General features: G+C 36.7%; 1 protein-coding gene and 1 pseudogene across 2 annotated transcripts; one reads left to right on the forward strand and one right to left on the reverse strand.

Moving 5' to 3' along the window:
• Positions 1-12,544, reverse strand: part of LOC148522640 (uncharacterized) — an 808,266-nt pseudogene that overhangs the window by 510,029 nt on the left and 285,693 nt on the right.
• LOC148522646 (uncharacterized) lies at positions 7,946-9,082 on the forward strand. Of its 2 annotated transcripts, XM_088473986.1 has the most exons (2): positions 7,946-8,934; positions 9,016-9,082. In XM_088473986.1, exons 1-2 carry the CDS (start codon positions 7,946-7,948, stop codon positions 9,080-9,082), a joined length of 1,056 nt encoding a protein of 351 aa, XP_088330112.1. The 2 variants fall into 2 exon arrangements, with proteins under 2 accessions (XP_088330112.1, XP_088330111.1); XM_088473985.1 differs by having other exon boundaries at positions 7,946-9,082.

Genomic DNA, 12,544 nt, shown 5'->3' on the forward strand with positions numbered 1-12,544 from the left:
TATGCTTTTGCTCTACAATTTACCTCTAATGCATTTGAAATGATTGCTACTGCTTCACACATGTGAAACTCAATGTTAGAAAATCCTAATGACATCTGTGCTGATTACCTTTGAATATATTGTGCTTAGATGTATTTATTATGTTTTTTACATTTGCATGTCCATTTGAGATCATTGCAAATATCCATATGTGAATTACAGTATTGAAAATAGCCCTCTTTTGGGTTTTCTCTGTTTGCATGTTCATTGGAGATGATTGCAATTGTATTCCTATGTAGTGAAATTTACTTTTTCTGGTGACATAAAACAACAGAGACCGACAAGACCGACAAATTTTTAATCTGGCAGCCCGCCACCCCGCAGATGTCCACGGTATACACTGTGAGATATCTGACAGTGTATTAGCCCCGATATCTGCTCTCTGCCCTCAGGGTAGGAGACATTTCCCTGTTCCTTCCATGGGAAGAACACAAGAAATGTCTGTCTGTCGGCCATGGCTGGGCATAGACTGCCTGATGCTGCCACCGTTTTAACTCCTAAATATCACATCGGACCGGCATGCAGGACAATATGGCATGCCCGAACGATGCAATATTTAACACTCAGTCGCCCACACATGCTACAATTATAGAGGTAATCCGCAGATATCGGGTGGATCATGTATGGCCAGCATAAGACTGTCTGTGAGTCAGTGACTGTTATAATACATGGTATATATACTGCATTACCCCTAACTGATTGATAATATTTTGCCTAGCATTTAACCTTTTTTTCTTTCACAATGGAGAAAAATTTTTTGTGAATAAATATTTGTAGATGTTAATACATGTGTTCAGTTTTGCTCACATTTTTTATTAGATACCATTACAAGTTAAGTTTTAAAGTATTCTAAACTATCCAATTGTTGTAAACCTACAAGAGTGCCCTAAATAAGAGATACATTTTTCCAGAGTGCAGGGGATCAAAAGCGACATATAAAACTAAACCAGCAAAGACATCGTATATAATATCAAAGATGAAACATATGCAGATTGAGGTTATGGGAAATAATACTTATACCCAAATGTCACCACTTAAAATCGATGTTCTGTATGCTTGATCGATATTTTGCAGTGATGATCAATAAATGTCAAACTAAAGAAAAGACAACAAAAAGGACCAATGAGTAGTATTTGCAGTGCAATTAAAGGTACAAATTCCTTTTATGTGCTTATGGAAAACATATGCAGATCAAAAAATGCAATTGAGGCTATGAGAAATAATACTGATACCCAAATGTCACCACTTTGATGTTCTGTATGCTTGATCGATAGTTTTCAGTCATGATTAATACATTGTGGTTCAATTAAAGGTACAAATTCCTTTTATGTGGTTATGGAAATTGAATTGTGAATTCAAATTCTCCCAGAGGTAGAATAGATCATTGCCACCACTAATCAATCTAGTATGGTGTACTGTAGACTCATTTCAATTATGTGTGGGAAGTTTCTTTACATCACCATGTGTGATCTACAGAGGAGATAACATACCCCAACTCACATGTGTAATGGTCGGGCTCCACCCTTAAAAGTTTTTTTTAAGGTTAATGATGTAATGCATCCCATAGTTCAGCTGATGTAAACAATATTTATTAAATACAAAAATGGATAAAAATTGTGTGTAAAATACTAAAACAGGAACTGATGAAAGAAGTCCATAAACAGAGACCGAATCACAATAGGATTGGGAAGATGCAAACAGAAGAGTATGCAAAAAATGATTCCCCCAATCAGGTGAAAAAAGGTCCGGACTTTGAAAACCTGTTATAAGGAGTCATGCATACCTCCAATCCATGATAGAGAAACAGTCCCTTTATAAGTCCTGAAAGAAGCCCTCAACTCTCTGAACCAACACCATTTCGATCTCTTCCTTTAATTGTTCATGCATTACAAATTGACTCTGAAGAGCACCACAGACTTACCAGTAAAGCGGCCCATACACAGTGCAATTTTTTACACGATGTGCATGATTTTGATCAATAGTAATGATCAATCATGCACATCGTGTGTAGTTTCTGTGTGTATTCGATGCTGATGCACATCCCTGCAGTCATGTAGTTGGATCGTAGATCTTACTGCAAAACAGTAAGATCTACAATCTTGAGTACAATGTATAATACACTTCTATGCATCATATAGTAAGATCATAACAAACAATCGTACACCATTTAACCACATCGTATAAAGAATTTCAATGGAAGAATTTTAAAGGGCAATCGTACTACACATCTTACCAACTTTGAATCGCACTGTATATGGGTCCCTTAATAAGGTCTCCTTTTGACTGAGATCATATGACTAAATGGGAATATAGTGAACATTTTACAACACCAATTACACACACACACAGATATTTATTACATACTGGCAGTATATTATCCGGTGCGGAATTCCTTTAAGGTTTACTTGTAAGCCTTTGTATCACAATATCTTTAAGATAATGAGAAACATAACTATTTACTACCTCTAACTTTGACTCAAGTTCTAAAATATAACTACTTGTTGGGGGGAGTTTAAAAGATATATTATATTAAAATTCTCCTTTAAAAAATAAATTCACACATGGTCATTAACTGCACTTTTTATATGTGTCTAACAAACTCATATTAAGCCTTTATATCACAATGTCTATAAGATCATGAGTAATATAATTTTATTCAGATTTAAAACATTTGACTTTTAGTCAGGAAATGAATGCCAACATTTTGATGCCATTTGAATGCATTGTCATCAGTGTGTGTGTATGTGTGTGTGTGTGTTATTATGTACAATGAATCATTGTGAGGTTCCTGCTGATGTATAGAACAGGTCTTTCTGCTGAAACTCTGCCCAGACAATAGGTGATACCTAAACAAAAGGTCCCTTTGGTGACAGAACAGGAGGCCAGAGGCTGCTATGATCTAATTAGAATGCAAGGTGTTACCCCTGCCAAGGTGTAATTAGCATTTCCCATTGTAATAAGTGCCCTTCAGAATATTTACACCTCATTTACAAGACAAGGAGGTAAGCACGAGAAGCTGCTGTGTTTATGTGTCACCTTTCAGTGTAAGAATTCTGACTGGTCATCCTGGGAACTATGGGGAGAGATGGGGGAAGAATGACTACAAATAGGCTGTATTAGGCTACTGATAGCTGATGGAGGAGCTGCTGGTTTAGTTGCTTGTTGGAGCTGGAAGGAGAAAGAATCTCCAAAATAAGGTAATTATATTATACATAAGAATATATTGATACATACATAGACTTTTCATATATTACTTTTTGTACATTAGTAAAATTTAGGGGTCATCTATATAATTAATCTATATTTTCTCTATCAGAATTATTGTATCAGTTTTGTACACTATATCTATATATTCTCTTTCAACAATATAATCTACAGTATGTAATTTATATCTCCTTTTATTTTTTTATTATGTGAGATAATTTTTATCTATCCATCTATACATATCATTGCTCCCTACCAATACAGTGGCTTTATGTGGCTAACAATTCTAGATAATCTTTATAATTGTATCCAAAATTATTACAATGTTTTCTTTTTTTATTAGTATAATTAAAATGTAATAGTATTTTGTGCAAGTGTTATATAACTATTCTTTATTATTAACAGTTTCTTATATAGCGCAGCATATTCCATTGTGCTTTACAAATGGAAATAACATTAATAGAACCAAACTGGCTAGTAACATATAAACATAAAGGAAAGAGGGCCCTGCCCACAAGCTTATAATCTAAAGTTTTAACCTTATAAAGGTTAAAAAGAAAACAATATATAGTGTGAGACTTCAAAGGGGCTCTCCAGGACCTTCTTGGAAATTGGTTGCTTCTTGAATAGTAATTAAAATATAACCTTTATTAAATGATCAATTAAGATCACAAGCAATTATTAAAATATAGATACAGTAGTAGAAATGGTGCTGATAGAATGGAAAAAGTGTATTAATTTTTAAATTTAAAAATCCATTCTGCTGAATCACAGTATTATTCGTATTAATTGCTCAGTGTTATATCACGTTTTTGTGTATCCTTTTGTTAGGGCAGTCTGCAGAACCATATGACGTTTGGTACTCAACTTTTCACATCAAATTTATTGATACATTATTTATGTGATTTATCAGTACAGTTTTGCAGTACTGTCTTCTCGGAACATGAGTTTGTTTGTTTATAAATGCAATATCAGAGCAATTGTAACATTGTAAACTGTGTATTGTTTAAATGTTACTGAGGTCCACAAATGATATTAATGTTACCGTTTCCTTTTCAAGTTGATATTTGAAAAAGGTAGAAATCGGGAAGCGGGGGTCGGGGGACTGGTTGACTGGTGATGGTATGACACAAATATAAGATGTTTATAACATTCCTTAGTGTTATCTATTTATTCTTATGTCTAGAACAACATGAGGATAATAGTACACACTTATTATCCATCTGGTCATTTACTGCATTGACTGGGTAACATCTATTTTATAGATTGTTATTCCCCCTTTGATGTGATAATATGAGATGAGATTGATCTTTTACAATGTCCCCATTTCATATGGTGATGTTCCCATTTCATGCGGTTATTGTAAATAAAATTCTCAGCTGGTGTAATAATCCCCCTTCCTATCATTGGCAGTGTGAGATTGCAGACGCGGGTCTGACACTGTCCACCACTGTTGATCCCCCTCCCTATCTAAGACTGTGATTGCCATATGAGAATGCAGCCTCGTGGATCTGGTATTGTCCACTGCGAGTTTGACACTGCCCGCTGCTGCTTCTCAGGAGTCCCGTGCACTCTGAACTCTTGCGCTATAATAGCGTGCTGGTGCAGACAGGTTCATTGCATGTGTAGACCATCAATACTGTAACTCAGCAGTATGGATGTGCAAGAGCCAATATGTATTTTGCCAGATGTCTGGTTTCCTCAGGGCACACCGAGGTTGCCATCCTAGCTTTGTTTATGTACCTCAAACTTAGCAATTGTAGTTAGGGGGGGTGTCTCAGAGTTTTATTCCTTTTTTCTCTATTAGAATAATTTTTTATTATTTTTTATTATTTGCTATAGAGATTCTAAGAATGGTCATACATTAATTAATTATAATAATTGTATTCTTTAGTTATAGTGATAATTATTCCTTGAAAATATTAATAAATGTATTAAAACATTTATTATATTAAGATTAAAATAATATTTAACAAAATTAATTGTAGTATGATATAATAAATAGTATTGAGATCATTAATCGTATTCAAATGACAGTTACTAATAGTGATGTTTGTGACTGTCATATATAAGGTTTAATTGGTGTTATATTTACTCATTATAATTAATAATTTTTATAATTTTTATTCATGTCATTTTTAATTCTTTCTTATTATATTAACACTTATTAATTATCTTTACACATCTATACTTTACACTTCACTATCACCTTTTTTCTCTTTTTTGTGTAATGCCCTGGGGATGGTCATTTGCTGGATTCTTTTGGGGTGCCCTGCACCTCAGACGTGAACTCCTGAATGCTGGTATAGAGGATCCTTGATATTGCCTCACGCTTAATCATATATTTGCAAGTGTATGCAACTAATACCCCTGAATTTCTATTATCATGTAGGATACAAGTATTTTTGGTGATATTATTGCAGTGTGCTGGAGGGATTATCCTTTTTTTTCTGAAGCTTATAAAGTTGGCAGCTCTTCATAGTATTTTACATATTACTCTGTGCATCAGGTTAGTATATATAAAGTGGTATCTAGGTGGCAGTTCCTTCATAGTTAATTAGATATTACTCTTTACATGAGATAAGTATATTTAAAGGGATATTTTGGTGGCAGTTCCAACATAGTATTTTACATATTGCTTAGTGCATAACGTTACTATATTTTTTATTGTTATACATAGTTCAGGTACACTAATAAGCAGATTCAATTACCCACAATGTTTTCCATGTGGCTAAAGCTCTGAGTTTAATGCCCAGACCTATTAATTTAGTTGCAGGGGCATAACTAGGTATTGGAAGTCTCCATAGCACAAGTTTGTAAGTGCCCCTATGTATCACCCAAAGGTGAAACAAGTATATAACACTTTTCACTTTGACAAGAATGATGGGCCCCTCAGCTCTGGCCCCATAGCAGCTGTACCTCTTACACCTATGGTAGTTATTCCCATGATTAGATGTCAGTTTCCCAGTGTGAGAAGCCCGGAGGTAGCATGTGGTAACCCATAGACTCAGTAATAAGTGTTTGAATCTGTCAGTTTAATCCTTACCTGAGGCAGCATCTGAATTTCTGGGGTAAATATTGTGTCGAAGTTAAATCTGCCCCTCAGACAATCTTACATATACTGCTGGGCACATGTATATTTGGTTTTCAATACAAACTATTCAGTCAAGTTTCTTAATATAATTTTCTCCACCTTTTGTAATGTACCCTAGGCCCTTACATCAAACCTACCCATTTCTCTTACCTTTTAAAAACCTGCTTATCGCATATAACAATGATCACTGATTCCTCTGCACACATCACACTGAGCAATGGCTGTGAGATGGTCACATTATCCCCATTCCCATGGTGTGTGCAGAGATAATGGTGGCTTCCTGGTGCATCAGCTGACAATAGGTGTGACAGGATCGGTAGCATGTGTTACCCATCTATGGTCAGTGCAGGGGGTGAGTAATGCATAATCTGCACATTATAAGGTCATAGTATGAGGATTATAGTATATGTATTGAAACAATACTGGACTGTGTATTTTATATCAAGTATTTATCTGCTGCAGGAGCGTAGAGGTCTCTGTGCTGCACATCTGACTGGAAATTTTTATATATATATATATATATATATCTATACAGTACGAAGGTGAAAAGCCACTATTGCGGCAATACACAGAGCATCACTCCAGGATTTTAAAAATAAAGTTTACTTCAACGTTTCAGGAACATTACAACCCCGTCTTCAGGTTTGTTGCATATTCCTGATGAAGGGGCTGCAATGGTCCCGAAACATTGAAGTAAACTTTATTTTTCAAATCCTGGAGTGACGCTCTGTGTATTGCCACAATAGGGACTTTTCACCTCGGTATTGTATATGCTATATTCGAGTGTGCACCCTGGTCCAATTAATTGGAGAAGAGCATGAGTGCTGGACCTACTAGACTCTCTCTCTCTCTCTCTCTTTATATATATATATATATATATATATATATTTTTTTTTTTGCTATCTCTCTGATGGGTTTGTTTTGAGCCTAATGATGGCTTGCTTCACTGATAGTGACTGCTCTTTGGATCTCATATTGAGAGTCGACAGCAACTGATTCCAAATGCAAATGTCATACCTGGAACCAACTCCAGACCTTTTACCTGCTTTATTGATAATGAAATAATGAGGGAATAGCTCACACCTGTCCATGAAATAACTTTTGTGTAGATAGTCCCATTACTTTTGGCCCCTTAAAAAGTGGGAGGCACATATAGAAACCGTTGTAATTCCTACACTGTTTACCTGATTTGGATGTAATTACCCTCAAATTAAATCTGAAAGTCTACAGTTAAAGCACATCTTGTTTGTTTCATTTCAAAGCCATTGTGGTGGTGAATAGAGGCCAAAATATGAAAATTTTGTCGATGTCCCAATATTTATGCACCTGACTGTATATATATATATAATGTTCCTAATATAAAATAAGACTATAAATCTAATAATAGATGTAACCCAGTAAATTTTATGTATTTAATTTACATTTTTCCTTATAGGACAAATAAGGAGCAGAATCTGCACAAGGAATATTAGAAGCCATTGTGAAAAGTAAAATTTCTCTCTGATCAAGCAAAAAAAACATAATTTTTTTCTACTGGAGATTTGCTAAAGCTACTTTCATTTTCTAAATTGAAAAACATTTACAGCTAAATAATTTCTCATCTAATACATGATGAGTCTCATAGGAAAGAAAGCACATCTATGCTCTGAGTGTGACAAAAGCTTTACACATAAATCATATCTTATCATACATCAGAGGAGTCACACAGGAGAGAAGCCATTTCCATGTTCTGAGTGCAGCAAGTGTTTTATCACCAAACAACAACTTGCTAGACATCAGATGATTCATACAGTAGAAAAGCCTTTTAATTGCTGTGAATGTACCAAGTGTTTTACAAATAAGCATCATCTTCTTAGACATCAGATGACTCATACTGGAGAAAAGCTGTTTAATTGCTCTAAATGTACCAAGTGTTTTATCACCAAGCAACAACTTGTCATACATCAGATGATTCACACAGGAGAGAAATCTTTTACCTGTTCTGAATGTAACAACTGTTTTACCACCAAGCAAGAACTTGTTATACATCAGAGGACTCACACAGGAGAGAAGCCATTTACATGCTCTGAATGTAGCAACTGTTTTACATCCAAGCAAGTACTTTTTATACATAAGAGGATTCACACAGGAGATAAACCATATAAATGCTCTGAATGTAGCAAGTGTTTTACCAACAAGTCACATCTTGTTACACATCAGATGATTCACACAGGAGAGAAGCCATATACATGCTCTGAATGTAGCAAGTGTTTGACCACCAAGCAAGAACTTGTAACACATCAGAGGATTCACACAGGAGAGAAGCCATATAAATGCTCTGAATGTAGCAAATTTTTTATCACCAAGCAAAAACTTGTTATACATCAGAGGATTCACACAGGAGAGAAACCATTTAGATGCTCTGAATGTAGCAAGTGTTTTATCACCAAGCAAGAACTTGTTATACATCAGAGGATTCACACAGGAGAGAAACCATTTAGATGCTCTGATTGTAGCAAGTGTTTTACCAAGAAACAACTTTTTGTTAGACATGAGATGATTCACACAGGGGAGAAGCCATTTAAATGTTCTGAATGCTGCAAGTGTTTTATCACCAAGTATGAACTTGTTAGACATCAGAGGAGTCAAATAGGAGAGAAGACATTTAAATGTTCTGAATGCAGCAAGTGTTTTCATAGTAAAATAACACATATGAATCACATGAGGAATCATTCAAAGGGCCTGAATGTAGCATATGTTTCTTAAGTAGGTTAATTTGTATAACTTCTATATGTTTACATGTGAGGAAATTTTTATTTTCTGAATGTGACAAGTGTTTTATATAAGTCAATCTTGTTAAAGACTGCAGAGGAGAAACATCTATTGTTGATCTTCTGCACCAGTGTAATAAAAAATGTGTATGGGGAAACCCCCCAAAATTGCCTTAAATGATTATTTCTCTTTTTGAAATGTAATTTGTCACTATCATGGCATTAGGCTGTGCTACTACTGACAGCTAATACTATAGTACACAACAAACAAGAGAGAAAATAACATTTATCTTGGAATATTTGTATGGTTTAAAACATAGCTTTTATATATTTTTTAAATAAAATTAATATTATCCATTTTAAAATATACCATCAAAATATTAGAACATAAAATACAGTATATAAGGAGGGGACAAATAGATATGTGGAAGTGATAAAAAAAACTAAATGAAACTGGAGTAAGTGTTGAATGTGCTTCCGTTGTTGTGACTGATCTCTGTAATATACAGCTGTCCTGCTCATGTAGGTGCTGAAATTAGTAGTAGAGATTTCTATCCAAGTTCCAGCAGGAACCTCTCAGTACTGGGATTATTTCTATGGGTAACAGTGTATGATAAAACTGTAAATAAGGGGTCTCGTTTCCTCCAGTATACATGTATGTATCTCCAAGCACCACTGAAGCCAGACAAGCGAGCAGCATGTGGCATGATCTGGGTCATCATCACCTGGATTGCACAATTTACCCTATAGGGTGACATGGGAGCTACCCTTGTCAAATTTGTAAGCTACCCGAGTTGGAACCCCTGGTCCCTGGACCTGAGAGGATCCATTTACACTGACAAAAATCCCGGGTTGATGCATGTTCACATGCATCAACCCACTATTTTCATGTTGGTATAAATAGGGTATTAGAAGCACATGACAAGGTTGGCAAGACATTGTACAAACACACCTACTGAAGAAACCGGGACCCCCAAACCCAGTGAAATGCACCAATTGATATCATACCAGTTCTGTTGGACCATTTGTGCACTGTATATGAATTTGTATACTGTCCATGAGATTACCGTCTCCATATTGAGCCTAGGGAACTCTGTTCACCACCTGCACACCTCCCCGGCATCGAGCTCTCCTGGAACAGGAGTTTAATCTGCAGCCAGACTACCGTATATTATCAGGTAGCCAGCTAACTATGAACCAGTCAATTGGCAATACCTTGTAGCAAATCCATTCTAGACTCCTGTCCAGTGGCCAAATCCATTTGGCCAGTGCCAACTGTCAGGTTTGAATTATTTTTTGAATCCAGGGTGGATGCAGGAAATAAACCTGGAACAGGTTTGCAGTATTGAAATGCAGCAGGTCAAATGGGAGTATTAGAATTCATGAAATGGTGATGGATATATAAACTGGCAGAAATAAACAAGTCCAAGTGATGTGTGGCAGAAAAACAAAGTCCAATTAGTGAGGCTGGAAACAGATGCCAGGCAGAGAAAACAAAGTCCAATTAGTGAGTCTGAAAACAGGTGTTAGGCAGAGAAAATGCAAGTCCAATGGAGGTGTAACTAAGGAACAGAGATCTGAAGTACTGGAGTGGGTTCTGTGTCCAGAGAGCTGGAGGGTACACAAACCATGGGGTGAGTAATAGAGTATAGCAGGGTAGATGCGGATATCTGGGAACAGCCTGTGATGGAGACAGAGCAGGAGATGGAGCACTGCTGGGACTGTAAATAACACACTGAGCTAAGGAGCACAGAGAACTCTCACACAGCTTGTGCTGTGTATATGTTGCACTGGCAACTAGAGGGCATGGTGAACACCCTTAAGTGCTATGGGAAAGTGCATGATAGGCTGCTGAGAGTAAACTCAAGATGCTCCAACATGATTGGCCTATTTAGGTCACATGCCAAAAAGCAAGATTGTGGCGCCCAGCAATCCCCAGTGTGGCAGCATTGACAGTCTTACCTGTCACCACATGGCTTGTACCCCTCAGACAACCACGTGCACCTCGTGCCAACCTCAATGCGAGCACCCCCACTGGTATGACCGCACCAAAGCACCCGCCAGGTACACCAGGTACAACAACTCTGGTCATGACAGGTGCTATTTTCCATGGTGTGACTGGTGCTGGCATCTAAAGAAGCAACAGGCAGTATTACAGAAGCTCCAGAGTCTCTAAGTGCTTGTCTCAGCCCTTGTACAGTTATACACACAGATGGATACCAGGGAAGGGCATTTGCATAAGTTGCAGACATGCAACCACCAAAAAGGCACAGATGAGGCTGCATCTACATCCACCTGTGAATAAGGCCCTAAATGTAGAAATAAATATTCATGGACCTTATGTCTCCGTATCCGTAACCAGCCAACAATAGGATGTAATGGTTGGAAAGACACACAAGCAACACTGTTTTAGAGATATCCTTGCTCCCCATTCTATTCAGATAAGTATAAGTAATGGTTCTTAATAATTAGCTACAAGTCTTGTCCTTTACATGATACTTTCAATCACAGTGGAATCCAGGCCATAGGGCCTCTTAGACTGTGGGCTGGACCAGGACTCAGGTATCGGTTGACAGGTTACAAATCACAGTTGTGGCTGCAGACCACCTGAGTGTGAAGTTCAAAGCAGCCGTGCAGTCTTACAGCTTATATACCACAAGAGAACAATAACCAGATCCCATTGATACATGCTATAAACATAATCTAAAGCATTTAATTGCCTAAGTAACTAAGAATATTTACAGTTGCAGTTACTACAGTACCTGTAGGCAGAAGTAGTAAGAAAATAATATGACATTTACATTTCAGGAGACTTTCCAAACGTCTATATATCTAAATGTCAGACAATCTGTGTCAGACAGACAACTCAAAATAAGTTCTATATGCAAAGCAAAATGGAGGACAACACAATTTTTTTCCATCCCAGCACAAACCGCTGTTACATTTTATGGGGTGGAGGTCTGAAAAGAGATAACATCTGGCTGGCTAATCATCTCATGCACACCCAATGGTCCTGTATCATCATGAGAACCACAGCGCTGTATGAGCATCATCTTGGTGTTTTCTGCCGCTTTATAGCTTAAGAAATACATAGTAATACTACTTTAATGCAAATATGACCTAGTTCTAGAACATCAAACCATAACCCAACCATCCTCTGATGTCTACAGTAGAGACCAATTAGCAGAATTTAACAACTTCAGACTTTTAGCTGTAGCTGTTTAGAAGATCTACTGTATAGTGCAGCTGCATAAATGAATTGGTCAAGGGATCTGCAATACTACTTTGTTCTTTTCAACAGCAGGATTAATTGTCCATATAAGGTAAATGCAATAAAAAAACAGGGCATTCAGGCACAAGATGCTTTCCACAGGGCCTTATCAATCTGTGGATAGCCATCATGTGGTTATGGGATACAACTTATAGAATGGAAAATAGGATGTGTCAAGTTCCAGTA

Source organism: Taudactylus pleione, unplaced genomic scaffold, assembly GCF_031769625.1.
Source record: "Taudactylus pleione unplaced genomic scaffold, aTauple2 ptg000145l, whole genome shotgun sequence".
In the NCBI taxonomy this organism is placed as follows: Eukaryota; Metazoa; Chordata; class Amphibia; order Anura; family Myobatrachidae; genus Taudactylus; species Taudactylus pleione.